The 26599-nt window shown below is 51.8% G+C and overlaps 1 protein-coding gene across 6 annotated transcripts in view; it reads left to right on the top strand.

Moving 5' to 3' along the window:
* KCNT1 (potassium sodium-activated channel subfamily T member 1) overlaps positions 1-26599 on the top strand; it is a 91570-nt gene that overhangs the window by 15172 nt on the left and 49799 nt on the right. For 4 of the 6 annotated variants that reach the window (XM_054849141.1, XM_054849144.1, XM_054849143.1 and 1 more), the window contains exon 2: positions 1130-1309. The exons of 1 other annotated variant lie outside the window; for it this stretch is intronic. In XM_054849141.1, coding sequence (XP_054705116.1) covers positions 1130-1309 — 180 coding nt within the window. Of the gene's footprint in view, positions 1-879; positions 938-1129; positions 1310-26599 lie in introns of those variants that run through there. One more of the 6 variants, XM_054849145.1, reaches the window with a different exon arrangement.

The following is a 26599-nucleotide window of genomic DNA, read 5'->3' on the forward strand; positions in this document are numbered from 1 at the left end:
TTGAATTTCCTGTCAAGGCACGGATAAATTTCGCTGATCAAGCGAGAACCCAAAGGCTCAGCACGTGCGATCTTGCCTTGTGTGTCTGTACGCTGGCTTTACAGCATGGCATGGCTTTATTGCCTTGTGAAGGGAAGTTTCAGCTCAACCCTGATCTGCTATAATTAGTAGCTCTAGCTGACATGGGGAGCAGTGTCGTACCCATGTTCTGGTTGGTAAATGTGGTTTGAAAAAGGAGACCAAAGACAAGCTCTTAACCCTCTAAAATGATAGTTTGGGAGCTGGTTGAGTTTCATCTCTTTTTCTGTGTGGCAGGGCAGACTGCATGTAGCTGGCCATACACAGCTTTGTCTGAGCAATCCCCTTGGGTCTCTCCCAGGCATTGCGATTTCTGCCCCCCCTTGATCAGAGACTTCAGCACGCCAAGGGATGGGTGATATATCCTCCCGGCCACGACACTTGGCAGCTGGACAGATGACTGACTCATCAGTGTTCACGGTTTCTCATTTAATACTGGAGCTGTTCAGATGATTTAAGTGCTGGCAGTCCAGAGAGGAGGTTGTGCTTCTGCTTCCAGCACGGTTGTGGAGCCATCGCCTTGTCTGCCTCCCATCCATACTTTTCTTTGCGGGGGGGAGGCTGGGGGTGGATCTGGGTTTGGTTGTCAGCGTAGATCTATCTTGCGAGCGGTTTTATTTCCTCCTGGCGACTGGGCTTTTCCATTGGCTCCTCTCGCTCTCTGTTGTTTGTCTGCTGAGGAGCAAATGTCCTGTGCACAGCGCTGCCCTGCGCAGCGGGCTGCGGGGCGCTCCGGGGGACCGGGCTCCGCGCCGTGCCCACCCCGCCGGCCCCTCGCCTGAGGCCGGCCGAGCCCCTCGCTACCCATGCCCCCGGGGGGAGCGCTCTGCAGGGGGGGCACCGCCGCCTGCCCCGCAATGTAATTGCAGCCGGCGGGCTGCCAGCCTCTCCCGGCGCGGGGGGCCGCGGGTCGGGGCAGCGCCGGGCGGTGCGTGCCGGGGTGCGGGGTGTGCGGGGCCGGCCCCGGAGGAGGTGCCGGGGCGGGCGGCGGGGGCGGGCAGGGCAAGGCAGGGCGCCCCCTCCATTGCCGCTGCCCCCTTCTCTCCCGCAGGCTCTCGTCGCCCGGCGGCTGCGGCGGCGGGGACGGCGGCGGGAGCCGCAAGAGCGGGGTCATTCTGGACATCGCCGCCCTGAAGATGACGGAGCTGGAGTCCGAGGTGCTGCCCCTGCCGCCCCGGTACCGCTTCCGCGATCTGCTGCTGGGGGACCAGTCCTTCCAGAGCGACGACAGGTTCGGGGCGTACCGGGGGGGGGTGGCACGGGGGGCACGGACACACACACACACACACACACGGGGAGGTGGGGAGGGACACACGTACCTGGGGGGACACACTCCCCGGGGCCCGGGACACATACCTGGGCTTGGGTCACATACCTGGGACACCCGCGCCCCCCGCTCCGGGTGGGACACCCACGCGGGGCGGCTGGGGGGGACACGGAGCTCTCCGCGGTGCTGAACCCCGCCCGGCGCGGAGCTCTCCGCGGTGCTGATCCCACGGGGCGCGGAGCTCTCGGCGGTGCTGGCGGCCGGTTCCCGTTGCCTCGGCGGGCGGCGGTGGGTGCGGGTGCGGGCACGGGCACGGGGCTGGAGGGCACTGGGATGCGGGGGGATGCGGGAGGCTGCCGGAGCCCGCCGCACTGGGATGTGTTCGCAGGAGGCGGTGGTCATGCCCGGGCGAGGGGGCACTGGGATGCGTGTGGGCATGCTGGGATGGAGGCCGTGGGGATGTGTGTGGTGGGTTCGCCTCGGAGAGTAGGCACGGGGAATGTGTGGGTGTTCAGGGCTGGTGGACACGTTGGAGCCACTGGGCATTGGGAGTTGTGGGTATACTGCGCCAGCAGACATTGAGATGTGTGGGTATGGTAGGCAGCTTGCTGTGTCTGGGGGTCCCATCAGGGGTTGGCAAGGAGGAAAAGGGGCCACTGTCTGGGAGATGCATGGGATACAATCAGTCATGTGAGGGGCTGGTGAAACTCCCTGTTAAGCCATATGCAGAGTTTGAGCTGAGCACATACATTTATTTAGGAAGTAAGGCTGATCCAGAGGCTCTGTTCTCAGAGGCTATCTTTGCAGCAGGGAATACTGATGGGAGCAGAGTGACTCTAAGGAGCTGCTGTGCATGTGGCACAACTCTTCCTTTCTTGGACTGCCTAGAGAAATGGTCTTTATGGGTTGAGTGCCAAGCCTGCTATTCCTGTCTGGCTGGCAGGGATTTATTGCCAGATTGAGTAAGCTAAAGCAAAAGGAGGAATGCCATGAGTGGCAAGTGAATTCCATGAGCAGAACAGTTAACTGAAGAGGAACAAGAACAACCCTCCCTTCAACTCTGTTCATGTAATAAAAATCAAGGAGCTACAGCAGTAATGGGGAGTCAGTAAGACTGTCATCTTTTCCCACCAACTAATTGCATGACGTAAACAGAGAGAGATGTAACTCTTGTTGAAAAAAACCCCTTCCAATTGCTGGTGAATTAGCCCTTGAGTAGCTGCTGTGTATTTGCTACACCTGCATCGAGGCTTTTGTGCATCTGTGTTAAAAGGTAGATTCATTTTTTTATGTGTACAAGTGTCATACAGAAAAAAAAAAGCAGTAATGAATTTGAGTTTGAGAATCTGGGATTTACAAATGTTCTAAATAAGCATTCCTAACTTTTATAGCTGCATAAGAATTGATCTTTTTTGAAAATGAGTGTGTGATCCTCAAGATTTTAAAGCCCAGATTTCCTTAACAGGCACTTAAACATTAATGTAGTTTTATGGCATCAGGTGAAAAGCTGATTGGAAATTCCAATGCAGAAAATGTCTGGATTCCAGAATGGTTATGATATGGCTCATTTGCATATGTTTGGAGATTAGAGTTTTAATAGTTTTCATATTTAAGTATTTGAGTGGATCTGAAATAGAGACGATGACAAGTGTAGATTGTGGGGGTTTTTCTGCATCTTGCTGCTGTACCCCTTAATCTTCAATTTCATCTAGATTTGAGTGTTTCTGATTCAGAATCTCTCTCTAATTTTAGTGTGGAGATACTCTGGATTATTTTGGTAGATTCATTAGCCTTGTTTCTCAAGATATCTTTGTTTCATTGGCTTTATGTGCTGTTATCTTTAGTTGTTTGACTTTCCCCTTCATCTAGAAAATACTGAAAACTTCACAGCGTGTTTGGGAATGCAAATCTATGAGCACACATTTGCTATTCACATGTAGTCCTCTTGACTTCGATGGGAGTTGAGATCAGTCACTGCCATCGGCTTTTGGAAATGCTGTTGTTAGGCCTCAGTTTCAGTCCAAGTCATTAATGATACTGGGACCTTGTAGATGAAGCAAGCTTGCTGGAGTAATTATGACCAGTAGATTAGTCTGTTCCAAACCAACTGAGTAAGGATCTGATTCAGGCTAGCAGAAGAAAAGCTGAAAGCCTTTTTTGGCTTTGCTGTCCTTATAAATACTAAGCAGCTCAGACATGTGCTTTGAAGTGCTTTGTTGCAGCACTGACAGGAATGTGCTGAGGAAAATTCCCCCACATAAACAGTACAAGGAACTGTGAATGGTAAAATAGAGCTCAGTGGACTTACAGATGTATCACTGAAGGAAAACACCCATAGCAGTAAATACCTCATTTACTTATAAAAGCAATGCTAAAAACATTAGCGTCTCAAATATCTGCTTTTGAAAAACTCCCCTGGAACGATAGTGTGCTGATGGAAGTGAGGAGGTTCTGGGGCAGCAGAAGACTGAAAGATGGGAGGCCATAGGGGAATCCAGGTTTCGCTGCTTCTGAGGAGATGTATTAATCCATCCTCATCACACAGGATGCTGAGGAGACACCGAGACTCGTCTGAGGTAAGGAATGAGGTAATGCTGGAACTCAAGGAGACGAGAGCTTGCTGGAACAAGTGGATAATTAGAGAGCTGTGGTATGGCAGAAGGAGAGGGCATGTCCAGATAACCCACGGAACTGAAGGAACTAATCAGTGAATATGAGGTGGAATAGGTAAAACAGGCTGCTCCTATTTTACTTTTCTTTTTAGAATGTGAAAGGTGAAGGCAGTCTAACTAAGTAGGTCTTACTCATTGGCAGGTAGACTGATTGACATGAGAATTAAAATACTACTTTGAATGTTGTGTGGAGGATGGTAATAAATCAGCCAGGAAGCAAATAGGAAAAGACCGACTAGAAGAGAAATGGGGGAGGTAAATGGATTTGTGCAACAGAGGGAGAAAAGCCTAATGACAAGCAAATCTAGAGCTGTCAAATGGAAGTTCTCCTTCCAACATCTTCTTATTCATCTTTGGAACTCACTACCACGAGGCATCTGGAAGAGTTTGGGCTTAGCTGTGTTTCAGTGCAGGGCAACTGTATTTAAATACGATGCTTGACATTTTTGCAAGGCCAATCTTTGGGTTATAGAAACAGGATTATCTGTCATTCAGCTTTAAATTTCCAGAGGATACAAGCTGCTGTCTCAGGACATAAATCTGACTAATGGGTACTAGGAGGTAACTTCTTCTCTGGGGAGGGAAGGTTCTCTTTGGGAACATAGAAGTTGCCTCAGTTGTCTGGCATAAGTCCTGCCTGGTTCAGAAGTTTCTTTCCCTCTTTTTGGAAGGTTCTGTCAATGTCAATACGGGAAGAAAAAGAGATCTGTTCTGGTCTCTTATGGCAGCATTGCGTTTCTCATCTCACTGATGTTTTGTTGCTGTGAAAGTATTCAGAGCCGCTGGAATAGAACAGTAAAGGCACAGTTTAAGATGTTGAGCCTGTAACAAAAAGAAGGTGAAGAACCGGGGGCACGAGTACCGCTTGTGCCTGGCCACCCTTTCACACGCTTGGCCCGTGACTCCTCTGGTTATGGGAATCCTCTGTGCAAGGGCACCTGTGTGTGCAGGAGCAAGGCCAAGGGGTGCTGCCGGGAGGGAGGAGGAGCTGAAGGCAGCATCCCATCGGGGCTGCCAGTTTGGGCTCTGGAAGGAAGGCTTCTGTTCTAACGTGATACTGGTGTTTGCTGATTAAAGGCAGCTGAGAAAGCACATCTGCTGAATTGATAAATATTGTTTTATACCACAAGCTGTGGCATCCCTTTGATCTTTGCTGTCCTGACTATGGCAGTTTTTGATCTCCTGCATTCTCTTTTCTTGGGCAGTGATGACAACTGGGTTGAGGCATGTATAAAAAAAGCCCATAAATAAAATTAAACTGTATCTCAGAGAAGTGTCATTAGGAGCTTATTTGTTGCCTAATTTAAATAGTCTGAATACTTTCCAGAAAATCGTCGTCAGAAGCCACAGTCCTATTTACAGTAGCAAGAAGTAATGGCTGTCACTTTGATTAAGTGCATTTTTCTGAGGCTAATTATCAGCAAAGAATCGTTTTGATGGATGAGGATGTTTGGAAAAGCTGCTTGTGCAGAAGAATTCAGCAACTTCTCTATAAAAATTTTAACATCTCCTGTTTCAAATGAAAGATTTTTTCAGATGTTGCATAACCAGGAAAAGAGAGACTTTTAACAACGGGCAAATTCTTTTAAGTTTTTGCTTCCAGGTTAGATAGATTTTGGAAACTTCTTTATATGTTAACTGATGTCTGGTCTTTGTCTCTTAAATTTGTCACTAGGTGGTGGCTCTAAATCATGGGTTGTTTTATACTTGGCACAAGCAAACCGGAGCGCTGAAATATCAGGCTTGTAGGATCTTGTTCTTGCAGTTTTCATGCTAACATGCCCCAAGTGACTTCCTCATCGAGTGCATCATTACATTAATGGATCCGAGCAGTTTTGTGTCCCTCTGTCAGCTTCCTTGACTATGTCTGCGGCTGAATCCCCACTTCATTGCCATTTGATTTAATGGGCAATTTCTGTCATTTTATTTGGAAGATGCAGATGCTAATTTGAAAATTCCAGTTTGTGTCCAGAAGTTAGAGACATTTATTTCTGTGATGGTGAGGTAATGGCCAATATTTTGGGTTCTGGACTGTAACGTCTGTCCAGGCTGTACCACCTGTGCTTGTGCAGGTTTGTACCTGGACTTGGGAGATCCAGCTCAGATGCCTGTGTGCTACAAAATTCCTCTGGTGAAGGCATCTTCATGTCCCAGCAGTTTGATGCCCTCCTTGTGAAAGCAGGATGAAGGTATTTATTGTCTAATACCCATTCCCTCAATCAGAGTGTGAAGACCCCGTCTCCCACCAGCCCCGTGTGCAGAATCTCTCAAGGGGTGACTCAGTCTCAGTCACGGTGCCTGAGCCCAGCTCCAAACCAAGACATAAATAACACTGGTGAAGCTGGTGGGATCTGAAACAGAAACTTAGAAGTGCCTGTGTGACCACTTGAATTGAATTGCTTCCCCTCTGCTTTTGCCACCTGGCAAAGCAAAATCAAAACATTTATTAATTGGATTAGCCTGTTTTCCTGAGTCAATGCTTTGTCAGAAAGTTTCTGTCTGACAGTAGACAAGCAAGTATCTGCTCCTGAGAGCTCAGCCAGCCTGCGGCAGGAACCCTGCTCCCGCTTGGAGCGATTGCCGCTCCATGTGGGCTCCTGCTCCTGCTCCAGGCAGCACGGTGCGTCGGGCAGGTGACACGTACTGGTGTAGCCCTTCCCAAAGCAGATGCCTACAGCTCTGCTGTGTCAGCCAAGGCTGTGGACAAGACCGAATTCAGTCCCCAGGTGCCACCTAAGTTGTCAGAGAAGCTGCCAGAGCTTTCTGGAGGGGGTGAGCAGACACACGCACTCCTCCGATTGGGCTTGTTCCTGCGCTCTGAAGGAGTGGGCAGGGGCATCCCAGGCCACCGGGCATGGCTCTGAGGCACGGCGCCCTAGGTCTGGACTAGCAGAGCTTATAGCAATGTAGGGAAAAAGCACCTGGGGCAGGGCGTTGGCGTACTTAAATCTGCTGCCGGTCCCATTCGCCACCTTGCATGGAAGAGTAACCAAGAAGTCTGCAGTCCTGGGTGGCCGGGTCCTCTCCAGGGAGGGTGGCTGCAGCAGGTCCTCTCCCTTAACAGAGGCAAAATCAACCTGTATCGCCACTGGATTCCTCAGCCCGGCTCCAGACAGGATACACTGGGGTAAGGAGCATGTTGGAAGCCTGGGGCAGCTTTATAAAAAGGGTATGGGTTGTCTTGTGTTTGTAGATTTTTTTTTTTATTATTATTTTAATGACAGATAGCATTCTTCATCGTGGTTTGCTTTTTCTGTCGTTCTCAAAAGCTGCAGTCATGTTTATTAACGTGGTGTCTTAATTGAAGTGCTGTTAGGAATTTTTTAAAAAAGATTTCCTTGTAGCTTTTGGTGTGCCTTTGAATATTCATCTTAAGGCAGGAACCCCTGGACATCAGCAGGAATGTCAGGAAAGTTGTGAAAGTAATAGAGGAAGAGAAGAAATGCGTTTCTCTTATAATTATATCTATTATTTTTTTTAAAAAAAGTCATTACTCTCTTCAGGGATGTTGCTTTCACTGTCAGTAATGGACCCTTGCTAGTAATAAAAGCAAGCGCATGTAGCAGTCTGGGGGAATGAGAGGAGGTGTCCCTGGAGTGCTGCAGTATGTACAGCTGTGCCCTGATGAAAAGGAAGAACAACATTGATTTTCAGTTATTTAGCACAATTTAACATGGCTCAAATTTCCATCCCTCCCTGGTGTATTTTCTCAGTTTATTTACTTTCACTTCGGTTTCTATTCAATTTATTGGGAAGATGGGCTTGAAAGGGAAAAACTTTGTGTTTCAAATTACCTGAGAGTACCTGTCCGAGCGAAGGGGAAAGCGTGAGCAAGGGTGGCAGGGGGCCACGTCCCTGCTGAGAGCGGTGGCTGTAGTCCCGGCAGAGACCTGTGCAGCTGAGGAGCTGGTGTTCGGCTCGTGTTGTGTGCAAGAGCAAAGGGGAAGGGCAGGGCCACGGGGAGGAGCGACAGCCCTCGCAATCCGGCGGTGAGCACCGGGTCTCCGGGTGCTCTGTGAGGTGGGCACGCTGCGAGGGGAGCACCTGGGTGGCTGACATTGGCCTTACTGAAGGAAAATGAAACGCATTGGCGAAATGACCGTTTTTTACTCCCCTTGACTGGTTGTAAAGGACACGCGGAAAGTCACAACTGAAAAGTTTCCTGCAGTGAAACTGAAGAAACGGAGTGCAGAGTGGCACGAAAAATGTTGGAGTCTTGGGTCCTACCATGGTTAACTAGGGCAAACCTCCTTCCGCGTGTTCTTGGCGTGAGACTGGAGCCCGGTGGGGACATTGCCAGTTGCTCCAGCTGTGGGTGGGCCTGGTGCACCTTTCTGCCTGGGGCTTCTTGGAGCTCCTGTGCTCAGATGGACAGCTGCTGAAACGTGCCGGTAAAGAGCAGAGAACAGAAATCACATGTGAGCCAGTGGAAGAAGCTTGGTCGCATCTAAGATCTTGGCACAGATCTACACGGGACGTGGGTCCCTTTTGCACCAGGGAAGTATCATGAATGTGAGTCTGTGCCCACAGATCTGGTGAAGAAATGATGGTATTTGTCATCGCAGCAGAACCCTGTGTCTGCAGAAAGCCGCGGGAGTGTTGCCGTTGGCTTGGGTGAGGGTGGAAGGTCAGGCTGAGACCGAAGCTGTCACCGCCGCCGTAGTGACAGTATGAGAAACAGCTTGGCAGCTGTAGCTGTAATTGCACAGAATGCACGATATTTTTCTGCTATGTTTTCCCACTGCTTTATCTCATCCCAGTTGCGTCTTTGTTCCCAAGGGAAATAACTTATTGCCGTTCTGACGGTGGTGCTCATTCCTTTTCCTCTGCTCAACCCGTTCAGTGACTGATGGCGTGTAGGGAGCGTCGGAGCTCAGGCTTTCCCTGCTCACTGCCTTGGGGGGGACGGGGGTTCCTGCCCCACCATCGCTGCCTTCTGCAGCCAGCCCTGTCCTAATGCCGGCTCTGCTTGGGCCTGAGCTGCTCTCGTAGACCCCTGTGTGGTCATGGGAAGAGAGATCACAAGCAGAGCCTAAATAAATTGGTTAATAAATCCCCCCTCTACAGTCTCTTGTTAAAGCACAGTGTCGCAGAGAATTCATTTTGTGGCAGACTATGCAGCACAAGGGTATAGAGAGGAATAAAAGGCCTGAAATTTTAATCAAAACATCCCTGTTTCTGAGAAGTTGCACCAATAGAGAGGATTAATTCTGCATTGTCTACTATTTTCAGCTCTGCTTATCAAGAACACATTGCCTGCTGAAGCCCTGCAGCTAGTGCAGATTTCCTTGCCATGCTGCATTTGCCTCTGCTCCACTGGCACTTGCCTGGGTCCGCAGCAAAGATGTAGGTATTAATTTGCAAAGGAAATACCTCATATTCCTCCTGAGTGACAGCTCAGCTAATGGGTCATACAGGCACTGTGCAGATCTCTTGCCAGCTGCCTACAGAACTGTGCTGGCTGCAGTTCGGCCGTTTTACTGCAGGGAGACGATCAAAGTCCAACCTGCTGGAGAACGCAGGTCCCTGGGAGTGAAGGTCTGTGGGGAACAGCAGTCGTGTCCTATTCGGTCCCAGCAACCTTATGGTGGGTGTCTTAAAACCTCCCCTGCGCAGCCAGAGGGCTGGGAGGAGGTTTCCAGGGTTGCAGATCCCCTGGGTAGGCTTCAGCATCGCCCCTTCAGTTAGTCTAGATGATAAATGATTGATAATGAAGGAGTTTGTGATGGTAGAGTTGAAATACAGGGCTTAAGTCTTGGTGGGACGGATAGGTTGTAGACGTTAGCGTGTTACTAGCAGATTAAAATAAATAAAAAAGGCATGTTTTCCAAATCTCTCAAGCTCAGAAAACTTGTCCTTCAAGCAGGATCCTGTAGTAGTGGGTGAAGCAATGCTCTGCAACTGTTACGTTAGCTTGCGAGCTTTTTTAAAGAGTTATTTTCTGTTCAAAAGCTACGTCAGTGCCGGGGGCAGGTGCTCTGCAAGGGCCATCCACAGCTTTCAGGAAGAAGTCCAGGAGCTTTGAGTCAGCTTTGCCTCTTTGGACTTGCACCGGGGCCACGATCGCATGGTCTTGCTTATGTCTTCTTCCTAACGATAGACCATCTGGTTCTCTTCTGACCATCTTTCTTCAAGAGATGGTCTGGGGCCGTGCTGTTTTCTGACGGTCGAACAGAACACAGAAGCAGTGTTTTGTGAGTGGAAGCTGCAAAGCCAAGTCTACAGACAGGAGGAACACGTCGAGATCGTGACGTCTCCAGAGCAATCGCCCTGCGGTCGGTCCCGACGTGCTGGGTGCAAGCCCTCTATTTCGGGAACGAAAGTTTCTGCAGTCAGATGGTATTTGCTGCGTGCGGGGGTACCTGTAGGCAGGCGTGTTTTCCCCTGTGGTTTTCTGTGATTTTTTTTCTGCATTGAATAGGATCCCTCTTGCAACGGGGAGGGTGCAGCTTGCTCACGCTCTCTCCAATACGAGACCATCGTTATATTTCCCTGCCTGCTTTTTTGCAGCAGTTGTGTGGGTGTGCATATACGCGTAGCACAATGTACAAGTAGCCACGGCCGCAGCCTCTGAGAGTTCAGAGCCGGGCCAGGATGTGGGAGGGAGGGAGGGAAGGAAGGGAGGAAGGGAGGAAGGGAGGAAGGGAGGAAGGGAGGAAGGAAGGAAGGGAGGCAGGAAGGAAGGAAGGAAGGAAGGAAGGAGGAATTGTGCTGAAGGCTGAGGCTCACAGCACACGCTGAGCGAGCCCATTAGCCGGGGGATGGGGAGCTCGTGGGGTCAGCTGGGTGATGTAAATGGTGTAAATGAATGAAATGGGTGAGATAAACGATTTGCTTCAAGGGTGAAAGACCGGTATGGCAGTAGAGGGAACGTGAGCAGCGAGGTGTCACCTCGGTGATGCCGAGAGGTTCATTCACCTCTTCCCTTTGTAGAGTTACTGTTTTGATGTATTAAAGTCTTGCCTGATGTGAGCTAAAAAAACAGCGTGAGGGTTGGTCTTGTACCTGAACGGGTTGGCACGAGCCTGCTTTCGCTTAGTGTGCAACCGCTGCTTGCAAAGTTGGGCACTAGTGAGGTGTCGGTTGGAGCTGCAGGTTGGTCCCCCGCGTTGGAGCTGCTCCCAGCTGCGGTGTGAGGAGCAGCGCTGAGCCCTCGCCTCTTCCCTCGGGGAGCAGAGCAGCGCAGCAGCCTCCCACCGCCCGGGGAGGGGTTTGTGTCCCCGGGTGGGGTGTTGGGTGTTGCAGGGAGCTGATGGAGAATGGGGCGGGTGTTCGCTGCGGCCAATGCAAACCTCCTTGTGTTGCTTTGGGGTGTCCATCTGGGACATGAGCTGCTTCCTCCCCCACGTGGCATCGCTCCCCTGACCTGTGTGGGGCTGCCCAGTGTCCGACCCTCGCTCCGTGCCCCACCGCGGTTGGTTTACGGAGCTGGATTTCATGTCTACTGTTGTCAACAGTTTCTTTGACACCGATGATTTTTTGCTGCTGCTCTTTCATAATACTGTGGTAGAGCCCTCTTGAGGACAACACAAACATGACTCCTCTCCAACAAAACTCCCCAAACCCGGGGCTAAATTGTGCTTTTATTATTCTCTCCAGGACTCTCTGCTGTCACCTGTCTTCTAGTTTTTGGTTGTAGCTTTGCATAAAGCTGACCGCTGCGGTGCATTTGCGTGTGAGATGCTGGATATCCTGTCTGTGGGGTGCAGGGGGGTGTGGAGGGGGTCTGTCCGTGTCTCCTGTCTGGGCAGCAGTCCTTGTGCTGCCCCAGCAACAGCAGCTTAGCCAAGGCTGGAGGCTGAGATCCTCCACCCGGCCTGATCCTGCCTGGGGACGTGCGAGGGTCCTGAGGAAGGTGCTGTCATCCTCCTGTCTGCAGGTCCTGACACTCTTGGAGTTAAACATGGGTGTGCAGGTTGTAACCCCCCTTCCTCGTGCGCTGCTTGCTCTTCTTCACGTGCTGGATGTTTCCTGGTCCTGGTTTGCAGAGAGCTGTGGCGAGGTCCTCGCTCTGCGCTGGGGCTTGTGGCTCTCCTGCAACGGACGTGGAAGCTCTGTGTTGGTCAGCTGCCGTTATCTGGTAAAACAGCAGGATTTTAAAAAAAAAAGTTTCATGTTAAGGTCAGGTGAAACCCACCACATCTTCTGTGATCGATCTGTGATTGAGATCTGCTGGGTTTTATTAAGTTTGGGTGGTGATTTCTGCTGGATGCGACCACCCGTGCTCTCTGCTCTGCAGGCTGTGGCTCCCGCGGGGTCTTTCGCAGCTGCCTGGGGCTCTGCGCTGCTCGCACGGGGTCTCCAGCCGACGGGCTCGTGTAGCCGCCATCCACAAGCGCTGCAGATCGGCACGGCAGCAGCTCTGCCGCATCTCTGGGATGGAACCGTGGGGGAGTGCGGCGGGGAGGCTGCGGAGCGAGTGCCGGTACTCTGGCGGCTGTGTTTGGATTAGTGACTCTGCCGCGCTTCCTGCAGCCCACGCAGGCTCCCGCAGGAGCGGGAGCGTCGCTCTGCAAATTTAGCAGCTACCTTTAGGTGGGGAGCAATTACTTTTTGGGCTGTGGGTAGAGTCATCGAGCCTTTCTGCGTGTCTCATATCCGTTCCCGGTAGGCTGGTGGTGACTATTAGCAAAGCCGTTGCTTTGGTTGAGCTTTGCTGCAATCACTTTCTGACTTCGGATCCGTACAGGGAAGCTGATTTGGGAACTGGACTTTCCGGGCTGCTGCTTTGGCACGGCCAGCCCTCTGTGAACCTTGGCCGTGGGTCAGCACCCACGAGAATCCAGCACCCATCGCTGGGGTGCTGAGCAGCAGTTAGAGCAGGAAGGACAAGCAGCATGGCTCGGAGGCAGAGTACGTGCTAGCTGCCCGATGGCAGGAGCTGTCAAGAAAAATGTCTCCTCTGTCTAGGAGAGAGGAGCGTTTTTGGGGAGCAGGTGGTGAAGATGTTTAGCAAATGTCAGCTTGAGACCTTGCCATCCTGTGGGCAGAAGTGACATCGCTGAGAAATGTGTTATCCTGTCAGAAAGCAGCAAAAAATCCACCAGCTAAATGTTTACGAGCAAGGCAGGCCTTTGCCAAAAGCGGGTGTTTTTCCACCCGAGACTCACGGAGCGAGAGCGCCTCGGAGCAGCGGGAATCCTGCTCCTGCGCACGCGGAGGCTGAAGGCAGGAGCCGTCGGCACCATGCGGGCAGGACGTGGCCGTCCCTCCCGGGCAGAGGCTGCCAGCCTCTGCTGCCTTTTTTTGGGTCCTTTGGCTCCGTTCTGGGTTTTAGCGAGAAGCAGCCTCTGAGCATCCCCCTGCCTCTGCTCGGCAGCGTGGAGCCTCGCTCTGCGGGGGCGGCGGGGGGGATCTCGCCTCCTTCCCCTTCCGCAGCGACCAGGCAGGGGCGATGCCAGACGAGCAGCTCTGGCGAGATGCTGATGCCTCCGGCTGATGAGCGAGGCTTGGCCTTGCGGCTCGTGTAACTTCATTTTTCACAGGGCTCGGGGAGCTGGGGCTCAGCCAGCGCTGCCGTTTATCGCTGGTCCCGACGTGGTATCTCTATTTTTACCGGAGAGACTGGGCAGCTCGTGCCTCGCTGCAGGCGGAGAGGAAGCGAACGCTCTTGGTTTAGAGATTGTCTCACGTCTTCTGCAGGTTCAGCTGAGTTGGTCTTGTAACTCTTACCGTTAGGACACGAGCGTGTGGCCAAGCCATGCTGCACTATTTCTGAATGCTTTCATCAATCCCTTAGAGCAATTTAATTTGAAAGTGGCCTTCTTACTGCGTGCAGCGTGCTAGTTTGTGCGTGAGCAAAAAAGCTTAAACAGAAAGGTTTCCTGCAGACAGGCGCTAAATGCAGTTTTTCAAAGCTACAACACTGTCTAAAACTTTTCCTTTCAGACCAGCTGTGGATGCAATTGCAGGACTGGGAGTGGGGAGAGCCACAGAGACTGAAAGAAACTCCTGTGCCCAGTGTCCACGTGTCAACGTGGGAAGCCCATAATTACATCTGGGCTAATAGCTCCGTACGGGAGTATTGTTTGAAGAAATTTTAATTTAATAAAATGGGTAGTAATTGGTTATCAGGAGAGAATTTAATTGAAATAATTGGTATGGACACTAGTGTGCTAATTTAGTTTGGTGTGTGTAATGCGCAGTCACGGTGTTTGTTCAAGGACAGAGAAATGGGTATGAGGTGGTGCCCGTATTTCTCAGCGAGAAGTTACAGCTGGTCTCTGGAAAGACATTTTTTCGAGGAAGCTATTTAGTCGCTGTTCTTGAGCTTGGATTTTGAAGATGGATTTGCTTCATTACAGTTTGATGCAATTACACCCACACTGCTGAAAGCGAAGGCCTTCTCTGACACTTCAGTTCCCACTTCGGATGACTTGAGATTGGTCTTTCTAGTCATCCGCAGCAGCTCCACCTCCCTGGCACAGGGACATACCCTTCCTGACGCGCTCACACACACATATGTGCATGAGTGTGCTCGCCCACGTGTCGGCATGCAAGCAAGCAAGGGGACGTGCATCTTCTCTGTACACCCTTTCAGCCCTTCTTGTCTGAGGTCCATCAAGACCTGCACGTGCGGCATCGGTTCCAGCTTGGTAGAGCAGCACCACGAGGTTTTCCCATGCGGAGAAAGACTTTATAGGCCCGTTCCGGAGCGGAGACGTCTCACGTTGCCATCTCAGAGCTCTTGCGCAGGGATTGCTGTGAGCTGGAAGGCTCTGCTGCAGGAGTTAGTAATCTGTCGGGTCACTGGAAGTGTTTTGTGGCGAAGGGATGGTGACATGAAGAACCATTACGTCTCATCAGCCTCTTCCAGAGCTGCCATTCAACAATTGTTCCTTTTCATCTTTCTCCAAAGTGCTTTTAAAGCTCGGTATTGTCACTTTGTTTGGATTCTTCCCACACAGTATCTGCACTTAGTACTGCCCAGTGCTGATGGAGAGGTTTACTGCCAGAAGCTATTGTGCTAAAATTGAGAGGAAAAACAATTTCTAGTCAGCTCTTGTTATGGTCTCTAATGGCAGATATTTCTTTCTTGCTAAGAACTTGTAAATGCGTTTTAATGCCAGATGCAGTGCTCTGCGGCCAAGAATTGTTCAGCCTTCCAGGGGTCAGCGGAACAAATATTTCTGCTTGCAGACATGTGCAAAACCCATTGCACATGTACGAAGGACGGATGCCTTCCCAACGGTGCAAGTTAAAAAAAAAATAAACCAACAACTCTGCGAAAGAGCAAAGCCCAGCTGTCAGACCCCAAAGCGTGCTCTCCAGCGCCCAGGGCCCTGCCTCGGGTGGCTCTGAGAAGGAGCGCTGCCTGTGCAGCAGGTTCGGGTTAAGCCCAAAAGGGGAATTAAATAAATCCAGAGCCGTGGTTTGCACGGCAAGACTATGCTGCTGAAGGAAACCCTGCGCTGGTATGTAGAGGAGGGCAAGCGTCTTCCGCTCCGTGACATGCAGGTTTGTCCACGAGATGCACTCTGCCCCAGGAAGGCATCCAGCTTTGGGGGCGAGGGGCGAAGTTTGTTCCTGACGTGGGCGTGCTGAAGCAGGCGGCACTCTGCCAGGCTTCGCCCTGCTGAGCGGCCTTTGCGTCCCCAGGGATTGCTTTGCGCTCCGGCTGTGCGTGTTACCGAGCTCCTGAGGGACTGCGCTGCTTCGGAGGGAGCACGGTAGGGGAATGCGGGTCGAGCTTTTAGCGGGAGGGAGAAGGCAAAGGAGGGATGTTCATCTCTGTGGCAGGGAAATCTTAAAAATTATGAAAGACTGAGATGAAACGCACGTCTCGATGAGTCCCGTGCCCTTTTCCAGCTTTGTGGGTGCTTTTTTATGTGCCGGTGTGATCCCCCGTTTCCTTTCACAGGAGGATGATTCATGAGAGGCACAGCGGGTGCTGCTGAGCCGGTGCGTGTTAGCGAGCGCAGGAGAGCGCTGAAATCCGCTTTGGGGCCTGACGGCTGCTTTTCTGGAACAACTTTTGAGACCTGGAACAATTATCCCACCTTTTAAAGCTTTTTTTTTTCCCCTCTAAGCTGCCCTGTTTCCCACTACCAGATCTTAGGGAGAGAAAGGAAAACAACTGAACCTGCTGGTGCAGATATTAACACAATCATGATATAATTTAATCTTGATCCCATTAAACACCCTTAATGATCAGAGAGTTTCTCACTTGGTTTAATGGACTCTTTTCCAGATGATGAGGCTGCAAGATCAGACACTTGTTATAAATGTCTGTTTATTAAACAATCTTTCTTCCTAAAAGCTTTTGTCTGGCCAGGATGAATATAAACGGAGAGGATGGTGTTTGCAGTTCAGTCTTTAAGGAAACACTGTGTAAAAAAAAAAAAAAAATTGGGGCCTATTCCTTTTTATTTTTGTGTGTCTTTATCTGAGAGATGAGAATGGGCCAAGACATTTTTTCTTTGAAGTGCGCTTTTTACTTCAAACCTATGAGACAGTCGAGACCCGGCATCCATGAAATAGCATCTGCTGTCCGACGGGCTCCTGGAGCGGATATTCCCTTCCCATCAGATGATTCGGTCATGGGAGTTGAACCAGAAGCTGACGAGCAGATAAGACCAACGGTGTATAATAACCTGACTGAAAACCCTTTTCCATGGCTTTAGTTCAACTTTTGCTCTTGACCGGGTGTGCTCAGCAGAAGGCAGCGCAGCTCTTGCATGTGTTCAGCAGCGTTCATCTCCTTTGGGGAGAATTTCAGGGGGGTTTTGTGCAGAAGAGGCCCCTGGAGCCTCTTACATCAGCGACATGGTGTTTAACGCAGTCATCTGCACACTTTACTCATTTATTTCAGAGTACACGAAGCACGTGGATACCCAACACTGTAAAAGACCTTTGCCATTGCGCAAACGCTCTCTTAAGGCTTTTAGGAACACGGTGCCTGTTCGTGATGGCGGTTTGCGTGGCCCGAGCAGGACACAAGAAACCTTTTGTTCCCTTTTCACGTCTTGATGCTGAGCCCTGCTTTTGGCTGACGGTGGAAACAGAGAGACCCTGTTTGTCAGATTCCCGACGGTGTCGCTTGGGCACGGCGTGAGCATTGGCTTGGGCACGGCGTGAGCATTGGCTTGGGCACGGTGTGAGCGTTGGCTTGGGCATGGCGTGAGCGTTGTTGGCTTGGGCATGGCGTGAACGTTGTTGGCTTGGGCATGGCGTGAGCGTTGGCTTGGGCACGGCGTGAGCGTTGGCTTGGGCACGGCGTGAGCGTTGGCTTGGGCACGGCGTGAGCGTTGGCTTGGGCACGGCGTGAGCGTTGGCTTGGGCACGGCGTGAGCGTTGGCTTGGGCACGGCGTGAGCGTTGGCTTGGGCACGGCCCATCGCCTGGCTGGCAGGGACTCCTGCCGCATGGCGGAACTGTCAGCTACAGCCCGCTATTGATCGGTAAGCAAATTTTTTCTTGTTGAAGTTAAAATAAGAAACGTACTTGAAGATCAATGGTCTGGTACAAGCCCTTGTTCTAGTCCTTCCCACACACCGTGATGAGGCTGTCGTAGGCTCCGTGGAGTTCACGCTTCATTTCTGCAGCACGTTGTGAATTTCTTTTTATACGGGCTTGCCATTTTCTCTATCTTGTATAATGTATTACCAAATGAATGGTGTCAGAAATGGAAGACGTACGGCAAATGGTACCTAGCATGATCCGGGGACCCTGGGGAGGGAAGGAAATTTTATTACTGTGAGACACAGTTGGTAGAGCTGATGGAGAGCCCTAAAGCCTAAGTTTCTCCTTTGTGGATTCATCTTTTTAAAAAACAAAAAAAGTCCAAGAAAAAAGGTTTTAAGAAGGTTTTTAGATGCTAAAATTCTCCACATTTTAAGCAGAAACTCTTAGAGCCATTTAATAAGTAAACACTGTTTTGCAGTCTAACGGAGCATTTCATTAGAATTTTAATACTTCAGTAACAAAGTTGCCACAAAAATGCCATGCAGAAAAGGCTCGGAGTCCTTTACAACTGCAAAGTAGGAATCACTTTGGCATTTGGAAAGTCTCTGTGAAATTGCTTCCTGGCGAGCTCTGCCGGGGAGCTCTGCGAGGTGTTTTGCAGCAGCGAGCGAGCCGCCTGTGCTGCCGGCTCATTAAACGCCGTAGCGTGTCTCCATCCGGCGCGTCGCCGGCTCCCGAAGGCACTTTGCCGCTGGGCTGGAAATAGCGAGCGCTTGAAGGGCTGGCGAGAGGCTGCGTGGGGAGGCGCAAGGAACCTTTGCAGCTCTTGCTGCCTGTCGCACCCCCTGGGAAAAGCTGGGACGAGCCCCAGGGGAGCGGGGCGTCCCCAGGAACGGAGCGTTATTGCACGGCGTGCCGCAGGAGCTGGGGGCGAGCGGGCTGCTGGTGCCTGTCCTGCCCTTAGCCGCTGGCCGAGGATGCTCAGAGCATCCCTCTCCTTTCTCCGGGTCCTGGCTCAGCCACCCGCAGGAGGAGGGCAGCACGGGGAAGGTCCTGGCCTCGGAGGGCAGCCGCGGGGCTCCGTCCCTTGGGAAGGCCGGAGGGAAGTTAAACTGCCGCGGTAATTACGCGCCGTGACGTGGGTTTACTGCCCGCTCCTGCCCGACAGCTTGGGTGCGGGGACCTGTCCTGCCCCGCTCCTCCTGCGGGTATCACGAGTGGTACGGAGGGATTGGTTACAAGGTGTTTTCAGATTCGCAGGGGAAAAGTACTGCACGAACGCTTAGAGCAATACACATCTATAGCGCAAGGATTGGTCCAGCTGGGAGGCAATAAGCTGCAGCTAACGGCAGTTAGGGCGGTCACCCAGCCCGCTCGTCGCTGGCACGCAGCTCTGCCAGCCCCGAGCCCTGTGCTCCTCCTGCCCGGGCTTGGGTGCTGCCCTGCCACCTCCTCTGAGCATCGCTGCTGCCTTCCTGCTCACCGCACTGCTCTGCCTGCCTGCGCAGACCCGCGGCTGACTCATGCTCTGGAAAGCGCTGCCCGTCCCTGCCGGCGCAGGCTGCCAGCTCTGCCTGCGCGAGGTCCCCGGCGCTGCTCTCATTAAATCTTGGGAAGCGGGTGGTGACCCCGTTATGTACTCACCTGGAAAAGGGACTCGGCCGTGCCTGATTACTGTGCTCTGCCTGGAGACTTTTCATGCTTCCCTTGCAGATATATATTTAGATTTTACCCAAGGGCTTTTAATTTCCTCGCTGGCTTGAGCCCCTGTGACAGGTATACAGATACCTTCCCTTTTTTCCTCTGGCCATTTTAACCTGTCGTCAGCTTTGTTAAGAAATGGGAAGAGATTACGAGTCACTGTAAAGCTTCAGGGTCTCACTGCTCTGCTCGTAAGCACCACACAAATAGGAAACTGCTGTCGGAGGTACCGTGACTTTGTAGGGGTATTTGTTCAGCATCTGCTCGAGTCTGCTCTATTTCTTCTTCTCCCTGCCGAGCAGTCCCAAGTTAACATACCGGGTTTGCAGCTCTCACGTCCGTCGCCGATGAGCCACACTTAGAGAGGTAAAAATGGGTTTGCGAAAGCTGCGATGACAGTTCTGGGATTCGGCGCGCGAGGCTCCTGCGTCGCGGTTATGTAATGGCTCTTGCCGGCTCCCCGGGGAGTTGGGGAGTTACTCGGTGAAGGGACCTGCCAAGAGGGGACTGGTTCCCACCCACCCGCGGGGGGCAGGGGGTAGCTGTGGGGGGGTCCCCCCGGCCGCGGGAGCAGCGCGGTGCGGGGGCTGGCGTGGGTGCTGCTGGGTGCACCAGGTGGGAGGAAGCCGCAGGGCACGACTGCCGGTTACTGGGCAGGTTCTGAAGTCCTGGGGCTGAGAGGGAGATGCTCTCCCCTCTTCTTAACGCTAACATTCTGAAATTGTTAACGTTTGAAATGTTAATGCGGAGAACTTGGGGAAGAGGAGAGAAATGAAAGGCTCTTCTACTATCAGACACACCGTACCCTCCGGGCTTGCAGCCTGCCTGCGAGCTCTGTATGTATTTTCTTACTTTACATAATTTTTCCATCTCTCTCCATCAGCCCAGCTCTTCAAAGGCTTCCTTCTGTTTCCGGCTCTCTTGCTGCTGCTAAATATGCTCTCCTCCATGTTTTCTAAACTGTTCCTTCTTCCCCGAAACTCCAGCGCTTCCGTTTATTAGAGAAGTCTCCCAAACTCTGCCGAAGAGATGCCGGGCGAGGCAGCGAGCTGCTGCCAGGTGCCGTTGCCTGACTCAGCTGCCAAGACTAAATAGGGGAAGCGAGGGAATAAAATGCAGCCAGTTAATTTCTGCCTGTGTCACGCAAATCTTTCAGGCGCCTTTGAGTGCCTGGCGTCTGGTGCAGCACCGGCTGGCCAAAGATTTCTGCAGCTGTGCGATGGTGTCGGTGAATGTTGGTGTTCAGGCTCTCTCCTGTTGGGTTTCTTTGGTTTGCCGTGGTGCCGAGCACCCTCCAGAAGTGCACCGGGGGGGGGTGGAGCCGCCCAAGCCCACCGTGGTGGGCAGCAGGGAGGTCCTCGGAGGTGACACCCTTCCCCAAGCGGATGTGGCTGCGGTGGTGGCATTGGCTGCAGAGAACGTGCTCCAGCGGAGGCTCCTGAACGGAGACATGTCTTCAGCGCGGCCGCGGTTTTGGCAGCAACCGCTCAGCCCAACTGCCGTCCCAGCCAGCCGCTGTGACGACAGAAATCCCTGCAGTTCGTGAACTTTCCCTGGAACGCTTTTAATGACAGTTTAATAATAACACTTAGCGCTTGGTACAGAGCTTCTCACCCCTGGAACTGAAATGCTTTACTGAGAAGGGTAAGGACCATTATCCCCCATGTTCACAGGGGGGAAATAGCTGGATTTTATTTGTGAGAATAATTATAACGAGTGGAATTAATCAACTTTTCATATGAATGGTGTTGCTTTTTAAAGACAAACGTCGGGAAAGAGCATCAGATACAAAGGAGAACTCACAGTGGTGTAGATCCATCTGACGGCTTCTCGGGGAACTCGTCAGTGCCTGTGGAGCAAAGGCATTAACCCTGCCAAGGCAGCGCGCGGAGGGAGCAGAAACCGGTGGAAATAAATGCAAGACAGGGCGCAGCGTTTCCTCGCGGGTGCCCTAGATCCAGGTGAGCAGGCTGCGCGGAGAGCGGCTGTTGCCCCCGTCCCGGCGCGTATTGCTCCGGCTGCACGTCGCCTCTCCAGCCGCTCAAAGCCCCGCTGCTGGGGAGGACCCCCCCCCAGCTCCCGAACGTCCCTTGGGTCTTGGTGTGCTCCCCAGAGCGCGTGGAGAAATTACACTGAAATGATTGCTGTTTCTGGAGGGCTCGGAGAGGCCGTAACCTCTGAGCAAGCTCCTGTGCAGTCACTGAGGGTTGGGCTGCTTTTTTTTCCTCCTTCTCTATCCTGCTCTACATCCCCCTCTTGCATCTTGGCCCCGTTCAGACCGTGGGCTTCCAGGGGAAGGGCCTGGGCTCTCGTGCACAGCCCGGGGAAACGGAGGCTTCTGTTGGCTGGTGCCTTGGCGTGACGGTACTGCGCACGGTGAATAATCGTGCCTCTGCGCACTGTGAGCGCAGGGGGGAGAGTCACCGAGACGCTTTCTCGTCTCGCTGCCCTGCTGCTTCCAGCCCGTTACTGGGTCTGTTTGTGGAGATGCCAAGATGTGGATTCACCTCAAAGCAAACCGAAACCCTGGGAAACCCCCCCCGTTATCTTTGGCAACAGGCGCTGCGGGAGAGGGGAAGGCAGGAGCTGCGATCCCTCAGATCCAGAGCGCTGCAGGAGCTGAAGCGCAGACCACGTTTGCGAGTACTTTGAATCGCAAAGCGCTGCTGTGCTCTCGCCCGGCCCCGACCTGGCGTGGAGCAGCGGTCTGGCCGCACCGGGCCCTCGGCCGCTCGCGGGGATCCGCGTCTCTCTCGTGGGGAGCAGCCCCTGGGAAGCCCCAGGTCACCCATCTCTGTCAGCGGTGGGCAGGAGTCGCCATCCGTCCCTGGGTTTTCCCAGCCCTTTCAGGAAGGATTTGATCGTCTGTGTCTTTTAAACCTGACTTTTCGTTGCACGCTCACCTCTGAGAAGGATCTGCCGGCTCTCCGCAGCAGCTGAGCGCCGAGGTCCTGCTCCCATGCCGGTGGCCGTGTGCCAGAGAGGACCTTCCTCTCCAGGCTAATGGAAAGAAAACAGAGAGAAGTTTTTAAATTGACTCTGGATCGATACGAGCAGTATTTCATAAGCACTTTTATTAAAAAATACATACATCCTTGCTGTCCAGAGAGGACTGCCAAGCATCTCTTGTATATTTGAACAGCTCTGCAATCTGAAGTAATCCTTCATTGGTATCGTAGTTTTGACTGTAAAAGGAACTAAAACTCTTTGGATTCAGCCCTCTCATTAGCTGCAACTCCACCCGCTGATCGATAATCAAAAATACGGGCAGGAGGAGCTGCCTTGTTTGGAAAAGAGGTACTTGGGCCGCTCCTGTGCGTGGTGTGCTGTCGAGGGGAGTGGGCGAGGGGCTCCCGGGCGTCTCTGGGCTCTCTGAGTGTGTCCGTGTGCTCTCACCACGTCCCTGTGCGGAGGAGCGGTGCTGGCACGCCACAGGGATGGAAGGGCCAAGTCCTACGCAAAGAAAGAGGACGGAGCATCAACATTATTTTTTTTTTTTTTGCATTTTTTTCTTTTTGGCAAATTTGCTGTTTTAACTGAAACAAATGTCAGAGGAAAAAATATTCTAGCGAGGAAGCAGAAGCTCAATTTTGTGTGATTTTTAATTTCCCAATGGAAAAGACAACAATTAGTAAAGAGAAAAAAAAAAAAATCTTTGTATTTCATCCAAAATACTGATATTTCCAGGCAACTCCGCTGAAGAGGGGTGCTTCTGCCGGTGCTTAGACAGCGCTGCTTCATGCAGCTCGGTGCAAGCCTGCTCGCCGGAGCCTCGCGGCGGGGTGTGGAGTTGTTTTTGCAGGGCTGTGCGTGATCCCTGGCAACCTCGAAACACGGGCAGCTTTTGAAAAGCTGTTTTGCAAAATGCACGGTGACAATGTAGGGCGTTCCCCGGGGACTAAAGGGCAAAACCGGCACGTGTGCAAAACACTTCGGCAAGTGGCTGGGTCAGAGGGATTTATACCGTTCATCAACGTCTTAGCGGTGCTCTGAAGTTTACTAAGCCATTCACGCCGTGCTCTTACATCTGTTGGGGTCTTGACGTATAGGAAGAGTTTGTGCTGGTGATAAAATCGCACGAGACCTTGCTTTGCTTTGGAGTTGTTAAGCCAAGGGAGGTCAGGGCTGCCCCGCGAAGGGAGCACACACTCAAACCAGCCTGACGAGGAGCAGCCCGAGGGGCCGTGCGAGGCGCCCGCATGGAAAGGGGATTTTCCTGGGGCAGCTCACCGGAGGGTCCGCAGAACCGGGGGTTCGTTAGAGAGACGCTAATGAGCCTTCATGACTTTTCAGCTCAGGGTCCCTCAAAGTATTGCTGTCTTTGTGTGAACACAGCCCCTCCTGTAGAGCAGCAGCTCTGCGGCGGCTGATAACGTCTCTCGTGAGATGATAACGTCTCTCATGAGATGATAACGTCTCTCGTGAGATGCTGACGTCTCTCGTGAGATGCTGACGTGGTCGTGAGCACAGACTTTTTCTAGCAAATCGCACTCTCCTACACAAGTTACCTTTTGCGGTTGTTGGAAGTATCTTGGCATAGTCGATGCCTTTCGGGGTGACTTTTCGAGATTTTTAGAGGTATTGAACCGGCTTTTCTTACAGAAGGCTTTGCACACTGACGCCCGTGGGTCGTATCTCAACAGGACAGGTTGGTTTGCCAGAAGAATATGAAGAAATCCCACAACCCCTTCCTGTTTCATCAACCAGTTATAATGGGCTAGGCCATGCTTCATTAATAATAAGTCGAATAGGTGCATAAAAGGAGTTTTGGCAGTTGGAAATGAAAGCCACCTAGATAAAAGGAGAATATTTAACAATGCAGTTGCTGCAGATTCAATTAAGGCTGATGAAAAATCTGCTTCTTTCTAAATCTTGTTTTCAGAAATATTCTTGCGACTGCAACTGCTGCTCAGCAATTCCCAGCCCTCTCTCCAGCCCCCGGCACAGCAGTGGTCTCTGCATAATGCAGACGATCAAATGAGAAATTAGCAGTTTGTAATGGGCTCTCGAACGAAAATTAAACATCGATTTCCTGGCTTCTGGTCAGATGCTTGGCATTGTTAGCTGGGCAAATATTTCCAGACCAGAGGAATTCTTATTTGGATTTTGATGTTACCGAGGTTGTGTTTTGTTGATTTTCGTTCCTGGATTCCCTTGGAGAACGCGCTGTACAAACAAGGTGTTCGATGTGTAGCTTGCCCTGGTATGCCATGGGTGGGAACGCAGACGTGCCCCAGCCGAGCAGACTCTCCGAGCTGTGCCCCAGGTTACATTTACAGCCGTGGCTCGCCGTAGGAACATGCAGTTTCCCAGCAAGAGTGAGGGTTCTGGACGTGCCGAGTGACGCATTCTGCCTGTCGCATTCTTTGGGTTCGGAGTGAGCATATAGCAGCCACGAACGGGCATCGCCAGCGCAGGGGACCTGCAATTAGTCTTAAACGTCTTTTCCTAAGTAACAGCCCTTCGCTTTCCGTGTTACAGGAAAGCTGCTCTCGCCATTCCTGTGATCCCTCACCCTCCGACAGACAGCGATGTACCCCACCACCAACCCAGCACCCGAGTGCTTTCGTTTTTCCTTTTTTCTCATCGGTGCCCTGGCTTCCCGTCTCCCAGCCGAGAGGACCAGGGTGCTTTTCCTGCACTGCTGGTGGCTCAGGGACCCAGACAGCTCCGCGTTCCCTACGCCCCGAGTTCCTGCCTTACTCCTGCTCCGCCAGCTGCTCTTACTGAGGCGACAGCGCCCGGTGCCTGTCTGGGAGGTGGCTCGGGAGGAGAGACGCTGCCAGGGCTGTAGGTCTTTGGGTGAAGCGTGGAACACATTGCGTTGCCTGAGAGAAGAATATTTTTCTGACAGAACTACGGCAAAAGAATTGCTCCAGCAGCCCGACACAGATCTGAGCAGCTCTGTGGGATTTTTCAGCCTCGGAGCGGGTTTCCTCAGCATCAGGCGACCTCTTTTCTCCCTTGGAAGGGAAATGGCTATTCAAACCAGCAGTTTGTCGTGACCCTGCGTTGGATCGCTCCCCTCTCTTCTGGTCTTTGTGTCTTGGTTTGTGTTGAAGTGCTTAACAGAAAAGGCATCTTCATGTAGAGGCTCCTGCAAGCGGGAACCGAGTTTCTCAAGAGGTTCTTTGGTGTGGTTTTTGTCACCTTCTATATGGCAGAAGTATGACAGGAGAGTTTTCCATTTTTTGTTTAAATTCCCCAGGTCTTTCCCTAATACCTCTTCTGTTCAGTGGCGCGGCTTGATGGCATTAGTGCTGAGATCATAATTTAAACATAAGCCACTTTTCACATCAAACCTCAATCCTGAAAGTAATGTTCTTCTGCAATTAGAAATAATACGATACAATGTAGAATTTGCAAATAGCTCCCTAAAAGAGAGACCCGACTGCCCCAGTGCCAGTGACTCCTGTTGTCCGGGAGGATTCGTCGGGCCCCGGAGCTGGGCGCAGTCCAGTGCAGAGGGCTAACAGCAGTAATTATACGTGGGGATTGAGAACAACACCCTGAAGTAAACCGATACGGAGCAATAAGTTGAAGATGAGGCTGAAGCAAACCATGAAGCAGAGAGGACCGGCTCTGTTGTTAGAAAATGAATGCATTGAGCTAATGAATCATTTTGAGGCAAAAGGAGAAATTAAATGTATGCTGAAAGCTGGCACATTAGTAAATGGGCTGTGGGTTTTTATCCATTTTACATTTCAAAATGCTGAAATAAAGTATGTCTTACAGTGAAATCCCATTAAGAAATAATACTCTGAGTAGGGAAACAAGGGTTTGGTTAACAGGAAACAGGGACTTGGTTTCTCTTCCCAGATCAGCCAGGGACTGCCTTTGTGTCATGGGGTAAGTCACCTCTGGGTACCGATCTCAGGGGGAAGAGCAGCGAGCGAGCTCCTGCCTGACAGTTCACTGATAAGAGAGGAGGAAGAGGATTGGCCTTTTCTTCCCAGAGTGTGGCATGGGACGGAGGGGCCGGTTGCTCCATAGCCTCGTGGGGGTAGGGAAGCGTGTGGCGTGGTTAGGGCACACGGCTGGTGCCAGAGGAAAACGTCGGCTGTTCATTCTGAAAGTACTTTGGATCCCAGATTTCCCATTTCAGGGCAGCTTCTGCCCTTATCTCAAAGTCAGTACGCACACAGCTGTCCTTTCGCAGACTCTGGGAAGACCCTTTCAGGTATCAATATGTTCAATCTTGGTACATAAAGCTCATTTTAACGAAATCCTGTTGCGGAGTTTAATTATTTGCATTGGCTATTCATGTCATGATGTCTCGCTGATGACCAGTCGGTGAATTTAGTCTTTATATTTAAAGTATGCAGTGGGGCAGCATGGCCACGCAACGCTGGTGTGCAGTGGAGCAACACTGGGCAGAATGGTGTGCTGTGGGGTAGCATTGGCATGTTGGCATGCTGTGGGGTGATGTTGGTATGCTGTGGGGCAGTGTTGTCATGCCATGGGGTGATGTTGGCATG

Source organism: Grus americana, chromosome 20, assembly GCF_028858705.1.
Source record: "Grus americana isolate bGruAme1 chromosome 20, bGruAme1.mat, whole genome shotgun sequence".
NCBI lineage: Eukaryota > Metazoa > Chordata > Aves > Gruiformes > Gruidae > Grus > Grus americana.